The sequence below is a fragment of the Athene noctua genome, chromosome 1 (genome assembly GCF_965140245.1).
Source record: "Athene noctua chromosome 1, bAthNoc1.hap1.1, whole genome shotgun sequence".
Classification (NCBI taxonomy): Eukaryota; Metazoa; Chordata; class Aves; order Strigiformes; family Strigidae; genus Athene; species Athene noctua.
This window is the reverse complement of record NC_134037.1, coordinates 73,295,792-73,317,918: the sequence shown is the minus strand read 5'-3', so window position 1 is coordinate 73,317,918 and position 22,127 is coordinate 73,295,792. Positions and strand designations below refer to the sequence as shown.

Sequence of the window (22,127 nt, the reverse complement as noted above, 5' to 3'; positions counted from 1 at the left end):
GGCAAGTGGGAGTGCTAAGGAAGGGCTTCTTAGCTACATCACTATGTGCAGAGTAATATTACAGGCTCAAAGCAGAAATGCCAGTATCAGTGATACGTTCCTGAACCAACTGTGTTAGTTTGAAAAGAGAAAAGCAAACATAAGAGAAAGGAATGTCAATACAGGGGAAAAATGGTGGGCTCCAGTGTAACACACTCAGTGCATACTCCATAATTGTTTTCCTGTTTGCTAATGGTGATTATCAGGTCTTTTATCTTAAATATGCTTCTTGCCACCTTTGGATGCGAGAGACAGAGTGCTGATATAGTGGGACTTTGAGTTTGAATTATCCTTTTCAGGGTATATGGAACCTGATAACAAAAAACCCCCATGGTCCCTCCGGTAAGAAATCTGGCAAATCCCTATGATATTTGTTTTGCTCCCATCCCTGTATGTCAATGTTAGCATGTGACTGCTAAGCAAATTGATAAAATGGAAGACCACAACTCAAAATCCTATCAACTGGCAGTGGCAGCTGGGTAAGAGTATTGAGTGGGTAGGACTTCCATTCTAGCTTTCCTAGGCTTTCATCCTCCCACATTCCTCCGCATGCAATATTCTTCCAAGGTATAGCTATTGCCAGGTGAAAAAGTATTAACAACGAATTATCCACAGCATCAGGACTTTTTCCTGAATACTCTTCAAACACAGGAAATCCTTCTTCCCCTAGGCATGAATAAGTTATATATAACAAAATCAACATACATTAAATGTAGTGATTAAACTGGACTAGAGTTTGTGCAATCTTCTGATAAACTAGATGACTTTCCTGTAGAAACACGGTTTGTGTTAATGCTGTTCATCAAGTCCTAAAAATGGCTTTATATTGTTGTACCTTAAAGGGCAAAGGGGAATACTGATGTTGAAGCCCCTTTTTGATAATTTCAGTGGATCTGTGCAGTGCTTTTTGAGAGATGCTTTGATCCTTACAGCTGTGACTCTGGTAATTTTGCCACTGAAGATCTCTCACCTGTGGCGATCCATTGGCAGGTTCTCTTCTGTCCATCAGCGTACATGTGAATGTCACAGTTTAGCTGTGGAATTCTTTCAGTTTTTGATGTTGCATTTTTCTGAGTCAAGGTCTGCTGTAGCAATGGCCATGCAAAAAGGCAGCAATATGACCACAGTTTGACTCTTTCCGCTATATAGTGTTCAGGCCTTCGGTACCAGATGCCTTTGTCACTGTTTTCAAATAACTTTGCTCTAATTTAATCAAGAGGGGGGGAATGTTTCTCCCAGATTGTTTTTCTGACCTTCAAAATATTTTGCAATGAATTTCTAATTGGCAGGGTCTGTGAATAGTTTAAAGGTTTAAAATGTTTTAAGTCCTTTAGTTGTAGATTATAAAGAACATGTATTTCCTGAAAAATCATTGGACTGAAAATTTTAATATCTTTTGGTGCTCTGTTAAGCAATGCTGATCAGTTGCAAATGGGACCTGTTTTCTGCTACTTGTCTGGGGGAAGAATATAGCCATTCTTATGGCTTACTGTGTTGAGAGATAAAGGCTTTTCAATGCAGAAATAAGTATAACTCATTTAATCAGTGACTGTATATAGAAACTGATGCTGTGGAGGAGAACTGCCATCCTTTTGGTTTGCTGAATAAAATTAATGAAATCAGCTGCAAGCCCTGGTTCAGTTCTAGTATCCTACTAAATAGTCATGGCTGATCATGTTTACTTTCTGTTACTGATTTAAATTACACAAATGTCACAAATCTTTTGCCAGAATCTTTGTTAATAAAACATTTCAATATCTATAGTACTTCTAAATAACTGTAAAGGTAAGATGCTTCTTACTGATATTCTGCCTACATGAGTAATATATTCTAGGTGATGTCAAAAGAGGAGAGTAGGAAACTGCCCAGCTAAACTTCTTTTAACCTGTGCCTCTTTGTAACAAAATAATGGTAGTCAGGGTTTCCAGAGAGATGGGGATTTGAAAAGTGAGCACGCCAGCTAATAGCTGTGGTAACAGGCTGAACGTAGTGGAATAATACCAGTGTAGTGGCCTCTCGGTGTGTCTCTGTGCCTCTCAGAGCTCAATAGTGAATGCGCAGCATTGTTCTGCCATGAAAAGTCTTGGAGCTCTTGGGATGTCAGGGCAGACCGAGGGAAACCGATTTTCAGCTTGTAGCCTCCTTGTAACAGGGCTGGAATAAGCCTAGAGACGCTTAGCCATTCCTCCCCGCTCTTTCGCTATATCAGTTTCATGCTTGTATGTGGCGAGTCCCCTGCAGGGATGTCACAGCCCAGTGGTCTACCTATGGCAGAAGACAGGAGAGAGGGGAAGGATTTTTTCCCCTCACCTCTTTGTTTGATGGGTTTCATGGTTGAATGTTAAGGGAAGGCTTTCCCTGGGGGAAGTTAGAGGGCAGGATCTGAATATAAGGAAAAGCATGGGCATGACAGAAGATAGTTCACTGAGGATGTACAGTTTAACGTTCTTAATCTGATTGCAGGTTTTGGAAGAAAAGAAATGTTTTACTGTGTGAGGTTTTTTTAAAATAAACCGAGAATCTGGGTAAGTCATGAGAATGGCTGTTAAATGCTAAACCACGCATTACCTTGTAAATTCTCATGTGTATAGGGTATGGAATTGAGAAACCTTTGATGTTCTCTCTAAAAACAGGAACAAAAGGAATTGTTTTCCAGCACAGCTTTTTGGGAAAACCCTGCAGTTTCACTACAGAGTTAATACATCGTCCCCTCCTCAGCCCCTACCCTCATGCATTTTAGACCACGGTATTTGCCTTTGTGGCCAAGTTTTTCCAAGTCCAGGCTGTGTGTTTTGGATTTCAGATTTTGATTTGGATCCCAGCTCTAATATTTAAATAAGGAGGGATTTGCTACTCCTTTCTCACAGAAAACAAGCAAGTAGAAAACCCAAACAACAAGAAAAGTGGTGGGATTGAATGTCCCTATCTGGAAGAAGGATACAGCATGAAGGAGAAATCTGAGAAAAATAACTCCCTTAGCTGTACTAACAGGATTTAAATAGGAGTCTAAGTTTCTGTTTTCCCCACCTCTGATCTAAACACTGAGAAAGCTCATCGGAGTTGTTTACTGAATACCAGCAGTTGTTTGGGCCACATGGATAGATTTAGATGTTTGTTATAGTTAACAAGCAGTCTGAAAACTGGCCAATGTAAAAGTGTTTCAAGGCTGTAGAAGAGAAGTAATATGGTACTGACTGTAAAAGTCAGGAAAGCAGGGATGGTAGCAGACAGTTGTTATCTGATGTCTTTAAATTTCTCCTACCTGGCTGTAAAACATGTAGTGGTACATTTTTATGAATGAGGTTTCATGCCACTCTCTTGTTTGTCAGGTTTTTTTTTCCTCCAGATTGACAAAAAATTGCATAATAAATCAAATGATCAGTAGAAATCAGAAGATCCCTTTTCACTGATTTTCTTTGTAGAAAGTTATGTATGTATAAAATTCAATTAAAATACCTCTGAATAAGAATGTTAGAGTATTTTAATACTTTTAAATCCACAGGATTATTTTTCTGTAGCTGATAGTAAAGAAGGCATAAGAGCTCTGCAATATATATAGCTTTAATAAAATTTATTTCTTTCTGGTTCAAATTAGGCATGTTATTGTTCTAATAAGAAGAAAGTGCAGAGAAAGGCTTATGACTCAGTAAGTCAGTCGCTGTGAATTATGCACCAAATGTTCACTGTAAGCAAGTCCAAGCCTCTAATCTGTTTGCTTCTTGCCCTGTAGCTTCTGAAGTGTTACTCTTGGCACTGTTAATCTTGAATACTGATATGTCAATAAGTGTTACAGGCATTAGCACCATCTGGACATGGGTTCAGAGGCTGCACTGCTCTGTGTACTGACACTGCAGTGATCTCAGTCTCCGTTCCTGCTTTGCTTCTTGCATACAAAAGCTCTAGGGAAGGTATTGCTTGTTTGAGACAGGAATTTTCTTGTTCTCAATGCTTTGTCTTCACGAATAACAGCTCAGAAGTAGCAGGAAGTATTGCACATATGGCAAAATGGCCTTAAAGCAACTTTGAAAGCACTGTGAAGCCACTTCATCACAAAAAAGGTTCTATTGAAGCAGCCTTTACAGAGATACCTTAAAGCCCAATGCCAAGGAAGGGATGGGTAGGGAAGGACCAAATCAAGGTAAGCAGCAGTTGGGATGTGATAGGATCATCAGTAGAAAATAAAAAATAAAGATTTGGAGTGACTGTGTTTTTACAGATCTCTTGTATGTGGCAGCAGTTAAGACACCTTGATTTTTCCACTGTGACTAGTTATTTTGTCGCCATTTAGCAGTCTTAGTCCTCTTGACCTTATTTATGTAAAATACTGTACTTGGATATAGAAGCAATATAGTGAGGAGAGCTGTGGTATGTTGTACTGCTTTGAACTTGGAACACCTGCTTGGTTTCTTTTTATTTATTTTCATTTAAAGTGCTGTGAGATTTCAAAATACTAATCAGTGTATGCTGCAAAAATCTGCCACAGTTATTTAAGTCCTGAGTCCTTTAACTGTCATTGAATATGTTCTTATTGAACTGGGAGTTTGAAAGAGCTTTTACCTTACTGTTATAATGCCACCTTAAAACAAGGCCTAATATTCCCTTTTAGCAGGGTGGGCATAAGAAAATCACTGATGACTTGAAATGCCAGAGCCAGTCTGTGGTGGAGCCAGACCATCAGTATGTCTTAGTTCCAGCCTTGGTAGAATTCAAGGATTCTTCTGCCCGAGATGTAAACATGAATACTGCTTTCTGCAACTTTTATTTTTATTCAAGAGAGGAAGCCCAGAAGAAAGTTTTTATTTTATTGTAAATGTGAACATCTGTTATTATGAGTCTGGTGTTACTATTCCAGTTCTGTTTCAGAATTCTAGTTGCTAAAATTCCTGAGGTGCAGAGGAGGTTCCAGTAAGTGTCTTCAGTTCAAAAGCAAATGGGAGAAATAATTTAGCTGGATTTAAAGAAAAACATCAATTATATAAAGCTTCTAAAACTCACTTCTATTTGGCATCTAACAAAGTCAGCTATTCCAGAGAACTGGCTTTTACAAAATGTGGGTTTTTTCAGTCAGGATTTTCACTGGAAAGGTTTGGAAGTCAGCAGAAAATTCAGTGGCAGAAGTGAACAACAGACCATTAAAATGAGTTTAAAAGGGCTAATCTGTGAGTTCTTGTTAAATAGGAAGAGATGAGTTCTATGAAGATGCCTTCTTTGTGGTCACACAATTAAATTTTTCATTGTAACTAGTGAGAATGATTCCTAGATCCTGTGTTTCCTTCTACTGAAACCATGCATCCCTCTCTGAAGCTTATTTTGCCTACTTTACAGCTATGAGGCACTTAACACTTTTTAAAAACATCCCAATGTACTTGGTGAAGCAACAATCATTTTGTGCTTTGTTGGGGATGCTCTAGTGTTCTTGTGCTGCAGTCGGCTTTGAAAGGTCGTGAACTTCAGCAGCAACTTTAGCTGGGTTAGATAAAGTTGAAAACTTGCTTAGCAGTAGCATGTTGCTATGACAGGATATTTGCTTGGAGCAGTAGACTAGTCCAGGAAGAGGTAGAAACAAGACCTGATGTCCAAGCTCTGTTACAGTGCTGTAGTATAGGATGGAAAGACAGTAGTAATATGCTAGCAGCAAGGCCTGATCCTGTACAGTGCTGAGTGGAAAGAAGAGTCCATGTGGATTTTCATTCAGGTCATGGCCCTGAAGTTTGAATGGAAAAATACTAAAGCAGCATCATGTTGAACAGTTACTGTTTACTCTTCTTTGCTAAATGCCAGTATGGCAGAAAAGGATGTAAAAGCTTTGATGGCATTATGATTTAAGGTATTATTTCTCTATATGCATTTATAGCTACACTTCATTGTATTTTCATTTGCTCTGGTTTAGAACAGAACTAGGCTGTCTTTTTTAAAAGAGGAGAGAAGCAACACTTCAGAATTCACAAGGAGATGAAAAAGAATCCTTTTAAAAGGCCTACAAATGGAGCATTGGATCCAGATGCTCTATTTGTGTTGCAGTACATCAGTAGCATGTGATGGCTTTGTTCCTTTTGTTAGGTGTCTCTGCAGTACTGTATACAGATTAAATAGCTACTGCATTGCAGGGAGTTATTAATACATTACATTGCACTTTCAGTGAAGATGTCAGTGTGTCCTTAAGCCTGAATGTACCCTGTGGTTGAGTTATTGTTGCTTTTTAAATTTTGCTGGGGATAATTTATTTCTTCAGTAAATCCTTAGCCGGTTGGGAATTATAGAATAACATCGTTCCTAACCTCTATAAACTCCACTTACTGTTCAGGTTTAGAAAAATCAAGGCTTTGTTCCAAAATAAAAACAGGTCACCCTTCTCAGTATCCTGACGCATTAATAATGTCTTATGGCACTGTGCGTACAACGGGACAGAGCAGGAGATGTGGCAGAGAAAAGGATGCAGTTCCTAAAAGATAATGAAGATAAACAAAAGACCAACTCAGGATAGAGTTTTTCATGCTAGAAAATCAGCGGTGGGGCAAACCCATTTTTCTGGCACATCTGTGTGCTTATTCATTGGTGATGTGCATTAGACAGTAAAACAGAAGGCATTTGAGTTTGATAGCTCTCAGTGCTGTCTATGCACGTTTAAAGTGATGGGGGGTGAGGGACTGTTCTTGGGGAAGTCCTCATGTAAACTTCTGCTGACATATGTGGGGATGTAAGGGAGAGCTAATGTCAAATGTGGATGTGCAGAGATGAAAGAGCAAGGCAGGGCAGATGAAGGACCTCAGCTCGGTTCCCCTCTCCCCACCCCCACCATGGTAATGCTCATAAGAGCTCGCTGTGCCAGTACAGACCAGTGGCTGAAGCTCATGCTGCATCGATGGAGCCCCTGCTTACACCCAGCCCGCTGAAGCATATGTAGGAAGGTCTCTGTCACCGCCTGCCTCTGGGTCAGTCACCGGGCTTGTTTTGAGCCTTCAGAGTTCAGGAGACTTGTCGTTGCTAAATTCTGAAGCTGCTGGTATGGTTTGTACATCATAGGACTTCACAGAAGTGACCAAGCAATGCCCTGTAGCTAGTTGATGCTCTACAGGTCTGCCCAGGAGTTAGTTAAAACCTCCTGCAGAGGTGATAAAAGCTCCACAGGCAAGGTGAGCACAAGGTGTAAGGAAGCAGAGGTCCAGAGGAGTGAATCATTAGCTCCTGACAGAAATACGTGTGAATGTGGAGATAGGAAATGTATAGTAAATCCACCACATTCGGCTTATTTGATTGTGTACCTGGGTGCTGCACTGTGGATGTACTAAGGATGTTGGGACCAGAGTTGGCCATCCTGTGCCTGTGAGTGTGTTCAGGACTTTGAGATACATGGTGGTTCTGTCTGAAGTATTGCACAGGTCTTGTGAAAAGTGTGCATGTGTATGTGTATCTTTTAATGTAAATAGGTAAGTATTTAAAAAAAACCTCAAAACCCTCTACAGGAGAATGTATGCGAAAGAGAGAGCATGTCTCAATGATTCCAGACGTGGCAGCATGGCAACAGGTTGTAAACACCTGATCATTTAGCCTGGGTAAAAGGGACTTTCACCCTGACAGCCCTGACGTTCAGATCAAAGTGTTTCACAGCTTTGTGAATGGTCTCAAGGCCGTCTTTGCTTCCTTTTTCTACCTCCTGTTTCCTGCTGAAAGGCGTTGTTCAAGGACTATGCTCTTCAGGAAAATTCAGAATGAAGCCGAGGCCATGTTACATACAAGGAGAGAGGGAGTGAATTTCAAGTATGATTTTAAAGATAGAGTATCTCTTTGCAGGTTGGGTTTGAGCACACAGCTGTGAGAGCACACCTGGAAAGTGGTGCCAACAGCTGGGAAGTCTTTTGACTTCTTTTGCCTTCCTGCTCCAAGATAGAAATGCCATCACCCCTTCTGCAGGCCAAGAGAGACATCAGCTTTCCCACCAGTTAACACCACTGTATATCCATTTTTCTCCTTTTCTCTGTTTCTTCAACTTTGCTTCTGTTTCTCTTCTTAGGGTCCCCTTCCCTGCAAAACTTTTTTTTTTTTTTTTTTCCTTTTTTTCCTTTGCTTCATTGTGGTTTATCACAGAGCACTCTGGTTTTGTTTTCACATTTTCTTCTGAAAGTCTTTCCTTCTTTAAAAGAAAACACTGAACCTTTGCAAGCACCCTGCAAAATCCTGTTTCTGTTTGTTATACCCGTATATTGCTGAGGATCATCCTATTTAATTGCAGGTTCATGAGACTTTCTAACATAAACACAGAAATTTCCTAATACCAGCAGGTGATTTATTTGCTTTACATGCTTATCAATATTGTCTGCAAATCAAGGAGCAAAGCATAGTAACTTCTGTGGAAGTGGAATCTCTATTTGATGTTTTCACAACGTTGTGCCTGGAAAAATAGAAGTTAGTGGGTGTTGCTCAGTGAAGTGTGCATTTTAAAGTTACCCACAGTGATGCCTATTGTCCTGTCCCTGAATTGCATGATGTCATGTTTCATTTAAGGCTCTTAGCGATGCCGAAGACTGTCGGTGCGCTGGGAAAAAGGCGGTGAGAAAGTTGTGAATCAGGTTTCTGTAAAGCCTTTGTGTTTAGGGTTTTGATAGATAAAAGCTGACTCATGCAATATTTCTGGCGAAGGAGCTGTACAGACTAGTAAGAGCTTCTCATTTTACCTGAGTGCCCAATGAGGTAATTCGGGAACAGCTGAAGGCAGAGCCTGCGCGTCTTCTCTGCTGCACAGGTAGGTCGTGGGTTGTTCAGAGAGGACTGGAAAAATAGAGAGGGCTTGTTCGTCCTGGGTGCGAGAAGCCAGAGACATTCCTCAGTGGTGAGATACTGTCGCAGAGGATTTTCCATTGCAATAATGTTCTCGGACATTAGCATGCTTGGTTGTGACAGAGGCTATTTTACTTTAAATATTGGGGGGGGCTCTGTGTGTCGTAATTTCACAGACAGAAGCACATTAGTTAGTGACTTTTTTTGTCTTTTAAGATGTCTAATAAATGGGATTTCTGTTGCTCAGAGATCAGTTAAAGTACTTGGCAGTGTGTTGTTCATGACAGTTCAGAGTGAATTCATAGTATGTAGAGGTCTAATCCTGAAAATACTGTAGCTCTCTAATGGGATTTTGTTTACAGAGGGTGTTAGTTTTATAAATTTTATGTGTTCATACACATGGGTAATATTCAGAGCAGAGGATATGGGGAATGTATTTAAAATCATGTTGGGATTCTTGTAGTGAATGTCTTTTAATCTTTCTTGGTCAGACAGCTGTGTAACATCTTTTCTCAATTTCAGTGCTGCATTTGAATGTAATACTGAATGTAGAAATTGTACTAAGCCAACTTGCTTTATTGTATCTAGAGTATAAATGCTTTATTTGAAACATGAAAATATCTCAAGGAAAATACAGGAAGGAATTCTTGTAGTCTCATCACTTTTATGTAGCTAAACATCCAGAGGATGTGAAGCCTGTAATTTCTGTTATTGTTGTCTTTGTAGATAACATCTGAGGTGCTCTTTTTCATGCCAGGAGAAAGGCAACAACAATACTAATTATGAATATAAATTGGCTTGTAAGTTTTTAGTCATGCAGTATGTCTTAAAATGTCATATGCAGTAAACAGCTTGGAGGAATAAACACCTATATTTAGATAGGGCCTTGAGGATCTTTGTATTTAAATATAAAATTGACTTAAAGCGATCTATCTCTTACTGTACACTAATGTTCTTAAAGTAGCCAAAGCTGCAGAGATAATGGAAAACCATTTATCATTATCATGAATATAGTTACAGGAAGGAGATATTTGTTGAAGTAAGTGGTAGAAGTGTATGCATTTTTGGTGAGAACTTGTTTATGACTGCACCCTGAAAACCTGACATATGCCAAGATAGTTGCTTTGCATGTGCCTTTAGTGTTGTAACTAATATTGCAGTTGCCTGTTGGGTGGAACGTGGGTGTTTCTTGCCCTTGCACCACTGTAGAGTAGGGATGTGGTGTTGTTCTTGCAGGGGGGTGCTCCGGGGTTGTGCCATGCCTCTGTATGTGTGTGCATGCCACAGAAGGAGGGAGGCAGGAGGGTGCAGGGTGGCTGCAGGGGCTGGAGACGGGGAGAGGCTAACTCAATGCATGCAGGGGCACAAACAAGAAATGACCTTGTTCCGGGAGCGTGTTTCCTTGTGAGTAGGGACAAGTAGTAATTATCCTCCTTTCAGTGCTGAACTAACAAGTAATTACTGTTACTCCTTAATTAAAGTATGCAAATGGAAGATTTTTTTTTTTTCCCCTCCCCAGACTGAGTTAAATACCGTTATTCACAGCTCACAGAGTTCTCAATATTATTTTGGTTCATCATTGAAAAAGTTCAGTAAACAAAAGGCGGCCTAACAAAAAAAGCAGTGAACCAGTGCAGACGTTGCTCAGGGCATACAAGACTTGCTCAGAGCGTGTGCTTCTCTGAGGGTCTGGGAGTATCTTCCATTGCACGAACTACAGCCTGAGTTTTGGTGAGTGCACCCACCTGCGGGTGCTGCTGCTGGAACTGGTGGCTGGTGGGGAGGGGGCTTGCACATCAGTCCTGCAGGGTATGGGAGAAGTGAACTTCCTTTTTATAGTAAGCTTGTATCAAAGATAGAAATTTGTAAATTGCAAAGACACCAGGTCAGTTAGGATACATAGAGAGGAATCTTGGGGGAGGCTGTTTCCCTTTGCCCCTCACTCATGAATTCACTTGTGAATTTTTCATCAGGCAGTCAGTACAGACCTTAGGCAGCTGACACAAGAGTGAAGTTGCTTTTTGGGAAAACTGCAGAGTAAAACTGTACCAGAGCTCTGAAGAGCCAATGACAAGAGAAAAGAGGATGGGCATGTGGCTGCGGCAATGAACAGGATTGAGCTGCTGCCTTTTCCGATGGACTTGTGACTGCAGAAATCATCTAAAATACCTGCCCCTGATTTCAACAGTCCTGATTGCTGCCTAGTCTCAGAGGGGTTTCTGAAGATAAACCTGTGAAGCCTTGGAAGATTTACAGATCCTGTGTTATTGGGAAGGGCTATGGGTTTGTAACAACTACTTGTAGCTGAGGCAGAAACTGAGGGCTGGGCAGAGCCAGGGCTTGTCTCCAAGCCCTGACTTCCATGGGCAGGGTGCAAAGTGTTTGGTACAGGACTTGCCAGCTGAGGAAGCAAAGCTGCTTCCTGGTTTTGTGCCAGGCTGAAATCCCAGGTCCCATGTGTCCTGCCTTTCTGCTGGGGTCACCAGCTGCGTGGGTGCCTGGCTGCTGCTCTGCAGGAGCACTGGGCATTGGTGTGCCATCTGTGTGGACCCCAAGAAATGTGTTTCACTGGTCAGAGACGTAATGGGCAAAACTGTAGCAAAAACTCTCCACGGAGAAGCCAAATGACCAATTTATACCTGGCTGAGAAAGGAGTAAGAATGAAGTAAAAGGTAACTTTTGAAGCTAGCAGTCAGGATGAGGCCCTGAGGAGAAAACTGACCAAGATTCCCACATACAAAATAGTTTGCTTGGTGTAATTTATGTAGAAACATACAGAAATAGTCATTTGTGTAAAAAATGGAGGAACTTAAGTCAACCGCGTTACATGCAATTAATTAACCAGGTCTAGCAGGTGCCTGGGGTTCGCCAAGGTTGGTGGGAATACAGGCATTAAAGAGCAGCAAGCCCATCCTTACTGGCTTTTTAATAAGCAATGACACTGTCATTAAACAAAAAAATAGGGGGATTGGTTTGTTTTACTAAGACATGTTAAGATCTCCCAATGCTTCTGGCTACAAGTATGTCTTATGAAAAACTACTTTTAACGTTTATTCGGATTCCCAGTTTCATTGACCTGAACTGTGTGGTTTGTGGTTTTTTTTTTGTTTTGTTTTGTTTGTTTGTTTGTTTTTTCTATTAATGAGCCTGACAGTGTTTCTGAAGCAGATATTACATATTAATGCCTTTAAGTTATCTGAGAGGTAGACTGCAGATCAATGATATAGGAAGAAAAGAGCATGGAATAATGGAATGTCACATTTTCCCCACTAAATACTGCTAATCAGGTGTTTCTTTGTCATGTAATTTTAGTAAAATATTTTGGAGTAAGTTAGCAGAAGGGTATCCCTGTTATCTTGTTTATCCTGTGTGTTTTTCAAGGGGGTTCACATCTGCACAGCAACACTGCTTTCTCACTGAACATGAAAAATGATCCAAAGCTGATAACAAAAATACATTCATCCTTATCAAAAATGCATACTTTCTTATCACAAGCAATAGGAAGGCAAACATCTTTGTCCATACCTGTTTAGAAACAAGAGAACTTCACTGCATTCTTCAGTTTTAAATATCTTCCTGGTTTATTGCTTTATATTTTATTTTGGAGTTTGTACTTGATGTGGTTTATTCAAGAAGGGTAAGAAAATACATTTCTATGCTGCAAAACCAGAAGAACCTGGCACAAAGAAAGACTATAGATTTTTAGACTTAAAGGTAAAACCAGGGGTACAGAGGTGCCAAATTAGGTTTTCAATCTAATGGCCAATTTCTGACCCATGTAATGAGCAAATTACTCTCAGTGTTAATTCAGTGTGTTACCTTGAGGGCAATACTTTCTTTAACAGAAAACTAATACCATCATCACTGAAATGGCAATACTAATTACTCATGTAAAATAAAATCTTACGCATTAAAGATAGGCCAAATAAACATTCTTCTCTGGGCTGGCTTGCTTACTTGTTTGTTTGTTTGCTTTGGATTGGAGGTTTTTATTTTAAAATAAATAGTAGTGTTTGATTTTGAAAAATGAGAGAGTGGCTTTCTGCTTTGAATTAAATTCTCCCTCCCACCCCTGTACCACCTCCCCAAACCAATTGCAGCAGGAGTAGTGTCCTGGAGGTTTCTGCTGGTAATTGCATAGCAAGTCTGCCTCAGTTTAAGAAGGGCTGCCTTAAAGGTTGGGTGGATTTAATTTGCAGTTTACTGGCTTTATGGTTTTTTTACGGAAACTGCTGTCTAGAGCTGTAATTGCTGGTATGATTTTTGAAAAATGAGGTTGCAGTAAAATAAGGACTAAGCTACCACTGTGTGGGTAGCTTCAGTATTGCTTTTCTTCCTAAATTGTCAGAAGATTCCATTTTTCACAGGACAAACATTCTGACATTCTTTGAGTTTGAGGCAAGATTTTTTGGGTGGACAATCCTTACTGAAACAAAACCCTTAAGTATTGAATTTACCTGCAGCTGCTTTTGCATGTTCTCATGGTGGATCACACACAACTTGTCCAGAGAGAAATCTGCATTTCATCATGGACAGTGTCTTACAGGGCATTTTGGCAATAAAAAAGAAAGTAGAATTGAAATGCTGACAGGAAGACAGACATCTTATTTTGTTGTTGCACTGATTTGAAAAACAGCTTTTGGTCAGTTCAGCAGGGGGTAATACTCTGGCTTAAGCTGAACAGTTTTGGAATGACTTATTTTCCCAGCAGAAAACTAAATTATTTGGCTGCACTCTTTCCTGCGGGAACTCTTTTTTCAGAAGCTACATTACTTTCATTGGGAAATCATTCCGGTTTTCATATTTTTGTACAAGCCATGGAGCTGGTAATTGACAACTGCTTTTAGTTTTTGTTTGACTTTACAGTATTCAAAATGAAAGACACTGTCTGGTATCATTGTGTGATTCTTGAGTTTTCCAAAGCTTCCAAAGCAGGGTCAGTGTTCAGCTTGGAGACAGCAGGGAGTGCTCCTGACAGAGTTTTTTTTAACCTTAGGGAAAATCTTTATTTCTCTCCTGTGCTGAGCCTGGGCAGCGTGTGTGCTAACACCAAGCCCAGCATACTGGCACAAGAAGGATGTGCCAGAGACATACATGTCATCAGGAGGTATGTGGTGCCTTTCTAGTAGCCCCCAGTGGGGGATCCCCACCACCTAAAAAATCTTAGGCCCCCAAATCATGTTGTTCTGGTTGTCTTTTAGTTAAAGTGGCAGCTTCGTATGCAAGAAGTTTTAAAAGTATCTGTTGTCAGATTTTGTATTATGTGGAGCAGAAGCAGTAAACCCACTTTTTCTGTTTATTTTTTTAGATGACTTCCACTTACCTCTTGATGTTTTACCAGCTGTGACAGAGGCCCTTGACTCCAAGACAAAAGGGGAAGATTTGCACCAGGACAACAGACCTTTCCGCTACTGTGAAAAAAAAACCATGGACCTGTCAGACAGTGACCGTCCCGTCAGCTTTAGCTCCACTTCTTCCTCTGCTTCCTCCAGGGACAGCCACTGCTCCTTTGGAAGCAGAATGACCTTGGTTTCAAACAGCCACTTGGGCTTGTTCAACCAGGATAAAGAAACGGGTGCCATCAAGCTAGAACTGGTCCCAGCCAGGCGATTTTCCAGCAACAAGCCACGCAAAAACTCGCCTGCAGAGCAAGAGGAACCCGAAGAAAGCCTTGAAAAAAGGCTAAGCATGCCAAGGAAAGCAGAACCAAAAGGAGCAAGCAAAAACTGTGCAATGTCACTGGTCACAGAGCCCACCAGTCCCAAGCTCCTCTACGTAGACAGAGTTGTCCAAGAGATTCTGGAGACAGAGAGGATGTATGTGCAGGATCTAAAAAGCATTGTGAAGGTAGGAGTCTTGGTTAGGATGGTGTTAACTGTTCCATAATGCTATTTTTTTGCATTGTTTTGATTTCACAGCAGGACAGATGGACCTGACAATGGAATTGGCATTTGCTGGTCTTTATAAATTAGTGTAACATCTTTGTTCTTGTGTGTTTCTAGTTTTTATTTGATTAGATAAATCTAAGCTGCTACTATGAGTTCATGAAGAAATAACAGAAAAAAACATTCTACAGCTGACAGCAGTACAGCAGTAGTGAACAAAGAATGGTAAACTCTTTGCGATAGTGTTTATTTACCAAAAAAAAAAGTGAAGTGCTCTATTTCCTAGAATGTATAGCAAGAAGCCCCTTTAAATACTTTATCTGAAGGGTCTCAGTTATTGATTCCCACCCTCCCCCCACCCATCCACCCTCCCCCCCAGTCCTAGTCCTGCAAGTTCTTTCCTGCCCTTTTCTCTCTCCCTTTCATGCAGCTCACAGCTGCAGTCTTTTCACTTCATGTCATTGACCTGCAGTATTGAATATGTCATGTGTATTTGCTGGAAAACCCTATTGTTTGGCTGTTATACTGAGGAATTATGTTTTCTTTAATACCAATTCTGAATGGGTGGTGCTAATAAATGTGTGTAACAGTGAAGTTTTTGTCCAATCCACAGATGAACAGTATCTTCCATCTTCCCTTTCTGCTACAGGGAAAAATATGGATGAGTTCTTCTGGATTGTTCTGCTTACTCCATGTACTTATAACTGTGCCATTAGAGTCATGTTATTTTGTATTTTTGAAGATGACAAGTCCCTTGGCTATTGTTTGTAGTCTACATACTTAACCTATGTGTGTATGACTACCCACAAAGAAGGATTTCTTGGGAGGTGCATGTTTTATGTGCTGTTTATAGAATATATAGCTTTAGGTAGCAGTATGAGGTCATCTGCAAAAGGAAATATCAGCCAATGGAGGCACTCTCCCCACAGTTCTAATCTCCTTGGTCCCCCAAGCAATGAGCAGGGAAAAAAGACCAAGGCTTTGATAACACGAATGCACATCGTGATTAAACACTCCCACCGCCCAGAGTTCTCACAAAGAAGGCTTTTTCTTCAAGACTTTAATGGTTTCTGTAGCTGCTGCTGTTTCTCTACGTTCAACTGTTGCCTGAGTTTCGTTTTGGAGTGCTTAAGGTTGTCATATGCTACAGGAGCAAGCCAGCTTCTGTGCGTAGTCACCATTCACTAGGCATGACTTCTGTGGTTTTGGAAACCTTAGCTCTCACTCATCCTCCTGTGCTGTAAACTATACAACTTCAGAAACTGGAAGCTATCATTAAAATCTTGAAACAGATTTTCCATTTACAAGTAGGAAAGCCAGCAAACACTTGCTAGAAATACTTTAACCATCACTACAGTAGATGTAGAGTAAATGTGGCAAATGCTCTTGAAGTTATGAAAGAACTGGATGAATTTATGTGTGAAATACCCAAGTGTTTTTCCTACAGCAACTAATAATGAATCTTAATAGCTTTGTGTGGTAATAGGCAGCCTATTTGAGAGATCGAATTGTTGGCAATGGGGCTTTTCTTAGGTAGGTGTTGAGGATCTGACGGCTTCAAAGGAGCTCCTTCCCAAATGGTGAGGATGGTGGGGAACGAGCTACCTCAAGCTGTGCATGTTCTTTCCTTGGTCTTAGGAGAGGAAGGTGTGACTAGAAACATGTTACAGAGGAGCCCATTTTATGTGTTTCTTGGGATTCTTTTCTTCACAAGTTACCTTAGAGATGCTGCAGTGGTTTACCTACTCGAGGGTGGTGGTTTTGAGAAGGATGGAGAGACTTCGCAGACATTTGCAGGAGTGTTGCAGCCTTTTTTTGTTATCTGGGCCTCTATGACTTGAGTCCATTTAGTTTAGCAGGCAGATGACTGGTGCTGAGTCAAACTAATATGAAGGGAAGCAGCTTGATCTGTCTTATTTTCCAGATAAACATGGGTCACATTTTAGCAGCTGGTTAGGAAATGGGATGAGAATGGGAAAAAGGGAGCTGGGGTTGGGACAAAGGACAACTGCTGACTGAGGAGTGCGTAGGAGCTGAAGAGACACATGAAGGTGGGAGCTGGTGGAGGAAAGCGTAATCAAAGGAACTAGTGCTAAGTGGAAAGAGAAAGTCATTAGAGGGAAAACAATATGAGGAAATGAGAGAAAACCCAGGAAGTGTGAAGTTGAGGTGAGTATGAAATTGGTTGGAACTGGAGCTCTCTAGCAAGTTTTGCAGATGACAGCAATACAGCAGCTTATGTACACAGACTAAAAATAGTAAGGTATTTTATTTTGGGATGTTGGGGTTTGGGTCTTTTTGGCAAGGGAGGGGAGAGAGGAAGAGAAGCAGGGCAACCCAGGTACAAAGAGCTAAAAGCCAGAGATATCAGACTGAGGATGGTATAAGTACAAAAAGGATGAAATGAATAGGTACTATTTCAATCACCCTCTACCTCCAGTTGAGAACTGTCAGTACACAATCTAATCTGCTTTTTGTCCCCTGGTAGTGGGGATTTGCTGATGCTACATTCTCTGTAGACAGTGGAAACATATCTTAAAAGAACATCTTCTTACTGTTGTTTCTAGCACTTTCAAACAGGTTCTAGAGCTAGAACAGAGAGGGTGTCAAAATTCATGTCCATAAATCCAGTCTCTAAATTTCTGGTGTAAAGCAAAGTGTGCTTGCCTATGATGAAGTAAAGCTTTTTTGTGGAGTTATTTTTATGTTTTTTGGGCAGGGTGTTAGTGGTTGGGTGGGTTTTATGGTTTTGTTGGTTTGGATATTTTTAATACATCAACACTCTTTCCCATCATCCAGATCATTAATGAATATCTTAAACAGGACTGGACCCAGTATTAACCCCTGGGGTATGCTGCTTACTTAGGGGCCTTCAGCTAGATTTCATGCCTTTGATCACTACCCTGAGGGCCTGTCCATTCAGCCAGTTTTCAATCAACCTCACTGTGTACTTATCCAGCCCATACTTCATCAGCTTGGCTATGAGGATCTTATGAGAGACAGTGTCAAAAGGCTTTCTGAAGTCAAGGTAGACAATATCCACTGCTTTCCATTCATCTACCAAGCCAGTCTCATTCCATTGTAGAAGGTATGGTCAACTTCCCCTTGGTGAATCTGTGCCGATTATTCTTGATTACGTTCGTATCCTTTGTGTGCCTCAAACTGATTTCCAAGATTGGTGGTACACAAATGTAAAGAACGTACACAGCCATACACAAATGACCTGTTAACATGGAGGGTATAAAATTGCATGTAGGATCCTGGTACTATTCATCATATCCAAAGTCAGCTCATTAAGAATTAGCCTAGCATAGTATTTTGGGCAGTGTCCTTTCAGTCTATGTTATCCTTAGAACAAGTTCTCATGCTTGACGTAAAAGACTGTGGAGTGAATGGGGGAAAATAAAATTTCACTCTTTTTGATGCTTTTATTGACCTAATGCTGTCAGTTTGTTTATAAAAATAAACTGAAAAGGCATAACTTCTGTTGGCTTTTGAGTATCTGAGAAGTCTTTGTTCTTAATATTGCCAAAATGCTAGACAGGTGTAGAAATCAGCTTCATAAGACATGGCTAATGTGATCTTTTAACTGATACTGTAGACCTGTTGAGGTTCTCCAGTTTTCCTTTAAATTGCTGATAAGAAGTATTTCATGGGCTTGGGATAAGTGAGAGGAGGCTGTACAGGCACTATTTGGTTCCTTTGCCCCAGGATATGCTTTAAAAACAACCGTTTTTCTAGCCAGTACAGCCATTTCGTCTGCAACCTGGAAGAACAGTTGAATTATGATTGTTTTGAGGCATGCTGCTGTGATGCTTGCACAGGCAAGCATTGTAACAAAGATAGAGCGAACTTTTCCATTGTTTGGTATGTTTTATCAGATGATCTCTTAAGTATAATTATAGTTTTGAATTAGTACAGCTTGAAGCGTGTTTTGGGCAAGTTTGTGATGAGAAATCAGATACCTCTACTTCCTGCTTGTGTCATGCTGACAGGTGTACTGGCCAGGGCAGAACCAGCAGACCTTCTCCTCGTAAGGACCCAACCTGACTTTTTCAACCAGTAATTTAGTTAGAGAAGGCATAAAGTTCAGTTAGAGTAACTTACTGAAGTAACCTTTTTTTTTTTCCCCTGAGTAAAACGCTGTCCCTGAGTTTATAATAAAAATGTGTTAATGTGTTTTGCTCTTGCAATTCATAGGAGTCAGAAGCCCGTATTCATAATGCTGTAACTGTAGAAGATGACATCCACATTTGCGTTTGCCTTTGCAAGATGAAGGAATAATGCAAATGCACTGTTAAGCCCGAGTTAAATGTACTGATGAGTGCTTTTTATCATCTGCATCATCACTACTTCAGTCTTATTTCTGCTAGTAGCATTCATAAATTTCTTTCATTCATCATGTTCCCAAGTATTTGAAAAACACAGAATAAAACATCATTGCTGCCTTATGCTTTTTCCACCTGTACTTTGCATCCAATTCTTATTTTACAGCTAGACTGTAGGGACAGGGACTATCTTTGTCAGGGGATCACAGAGCTTCACCGTATAGTTGGGACTGCATATGTTCAGACAGCACAAATATATAGCCATAACTTTGTGTTTGTTTTAAGGTCAGCTCTGTGTTTGGACAGCACGAAAGAGTGAGTTATACTGCAGTAATAAATGAGCTGTCTATAAATCTACAGCGAGCCTTTCTAAAGCTTTGGGTGGGAGAGAAGTGGCAGGGAGGGTGGCTGCTCTTCCAGAGAGCTGCAGAATTGCCGCCTGCCACTGCTCTTGTCATCCCTTTTCTTGAAGCAGGGCATAAATCACTCAACTGTGCTGTTTGCAACCTCTTGCCTGCTTTCTAAATGGGAATGAGGATAAATAAAAGCATGAAAGTTAATTTTCTGTTCCAGAAAGCTTTATTCTTTTGAGAGGGGGGAGGCAAGGGCAAGATGTAGTTAAATACAGAGTGTGCCATTTGAGAGAGCTGGTGCTGGGCCCAGTGCTCCAGGAGTGAAACTTTCCTCCTGTCACTGTACTGAGGCTGAAGTGGAAGGCTGTGTCCCTCCTTAGTGGGATGTGTAGAGCCCTTCTGGAATTTAGAAAGTAACAAAAGAGGTTCTGTTCACCTCTGCCTTCTGGCTAGCAGTTGCTCATTGGCAGAGGATGAGGAGCTCTACAGAGCAGAGCAACAGCTCGGGGAAAGCAGCAAGTTTGTAGGGGGTGGACAGCAAAACTGGGAGGAATAGGTCTGAGAGTTGAGAGGCAGGAGAGAGGAAGCGCAGCTTATGCTGTGACGTTTTTCGGTAAACGCTTAAATGTTGATACATTTTCTGCAGAATGATTGCGATTTCTGTGAAGAAATTTCAAAATTTGAAAGTGGTATCTTCAAGCCAAACAGATTTCTGCATTTCCAGTCAGACCGTAGTTTCTGCAATTTTATTTGTTTATTATATCCATTTCCATTTTGGTCCACAGAAATATTTGACCACTTTTAAATTTGTTATATCATTGCTATTAAATACTACTTGTCAGTGAACAGTATTCTTCTAGTAATCCATGACCTTTAAACCTGAAGGCTTAACAAACCACATAGCAGTCTCTCTCTCTTTTTTCTGCTCTTACCACTCCCATGGATTAAGGTGTGGAGGTAGCTGCTATTTTTTGTGGTTTCATGAGAAAACCGTTTTGCAAATAAGACACTTTTAAAAAGTTTTTACTTGTAAACCACCCACTACTATAAGCTTCCGTTTCATTGCTGTACATATATTAATAATAAAAGCCACCCATAAGTCTCTGGGAATCATGTGCCTACTAAGTTTAAGATAAATGTGTGTTCAGGATGTGTGCAGATTTTCTCCATTATGCTGGGTTTGCATTTTCATTCTTTGGAAAACAGACTTTCAGTTTCACTTCTTGTGTTTTAAAATAAACATTTCTCTTCTGGAATGTCTCATTTAACTTGTAAGCATATCAAGATCTTTAAAAAAATGTTAGCTTTCATTTGCCTTACAAACTGAGGAAAGTTTATGTAACAGGGCAAGGTTTTACAGCACAAGACTCATGTTCCTTTCCTGGGTGATTCACACATTCAAAGGCTAGATATGCCTTAATAACTCTCTGTGCTTTGTTTGACTATGGTTCAATAAGGTTGTAATCAGACCAAATTAATTTATAGATGTCCTGATGAACTTTTAGATTAATTTAAAAATTATTTATAATTATTAAACATTTTCAGCTGGTACTTTTAAAAAAAAAGCTCTAGGTTATTGAATGATGATGATGACTGACATGGATGTCAAGCCTCAGTTGCAGGCTTAGATTTAGAAATCTTTAGAGCATTTACTTCATTTGCCTAGCACCTCAAACTATTTGACATCCTAATTGCTGTTTTTTCATTTGGCTGTCCTCATTATTGTAGTTTATTTCTTCTGTGATTCCTCTTAACTTTAGAAAGTCAGTTAGGTAGCTCTTTAGTGAAATGTCAGTAAACTACTGATAGCATTTGTTATCATCTCATGATCTCCATCTGCTTTCTGAACTTTCCTCTTAACTGCACCTCTGAGCAGCGATTCTGAGTGCCAGCTTCTGGGGAAAATTCCTGTAGCTGTGATTTAGCAGTGGGTGCTGGCTGATACCTGAAGATAAATGTGAGACACAGTTTTAATCAGTGGGTTACAACTTTTATAAATTAGTGTGCTGAAGCATCTGAGTTACATATAAGTTTCTATTCCCAGTGATTTATCCATATCATCTTTACAGATGATGGACTTAAGGGGTCTTGACTGTGTATAATCCATGAATCCCAGTTCCAGTTTATGAGTGCTTTTAGAGCATCTCTATCAAATTACAATTTGATTTGACAGCTTGCCTTCCAAGGTATGTTTTTAAGATGGGAGATTTTATCATAAAATTTCTGCAGTCTAACAAGGGAATGTTATTGAACTTTGATTGTGTTTCATTAGAGCAAAAATCCACTTTAGCAAAGAAGGCAAAAATCCATGAAAGCAGTCCATCCAAGCAGACTGGTAGTTCAGTGCTAGCTGGTGGCAAGCTTTGACCCTCCAGAGAGCTTTGCAGATACAGCATTCCTGCTAATAGCTCATGGAACAAAGACAACACAAGAAGAAAGTAGTCACTGGGCAAAAACAAAGGACGTGAAACCCTGGACAGGTGGAGTAGATGTTGTAGGACATGTACCTCCTTCCACTCCAGTTCTAGGAGGGAGCTGTGAGGCAGTACTGGAAGCTGACATGGGCATCCCCTGACACTGGGGCAGGTGCAAAAGGGCCTGCAGAGCCTGCTTTAGAGTCTCAGGCTCTAAAGCAGCGAGGGAGAACCCGCAACTGCAGAAAGATATGCTGCTACCTCCCAGCTGTGCATAGTGTCAAGGCTGTTCTCCTAGCCCAAGAATCCTATGGTGCAATAGCCTAGGGAGTG

At 40.5% G+C, this 22,127-nt stretch overlaps 1 protein-coding gene across 2 annotated transcripts in view; it reads left to right on the top strand.

Annotated features, from left to right (window-relative positions):
- The window catches only part of PLEKHG1 (pleckstrin homology and RhoGEF domain containing G1), a 130,388-nt gene that overhangs the window by 68,381 nt on the left and 39,880 nt on the right, over positions 1-22,127 (top strand). The window contains exons 1-2 of one of the 2 annotated variants that reach the window (XM_074896565.1): positions 8,787-8,866; positions 14,123-14,661. In XM_074896565.1, the coding sequence (XP_074752666.1) occupies positions 14,242-14,661 (420 nt within the window). In that variant the 5' untranslated portion in view covers positions 8,787-8,866; positions 14,123-14,241. Of the gene's footprint in view, positions 1-8,786; positions 8,867-14,122; positions 14,662-22,127 lie in introns of those variants that run through there. The other variant, XM_074896564.1, reaches the window with a different exon arrangement.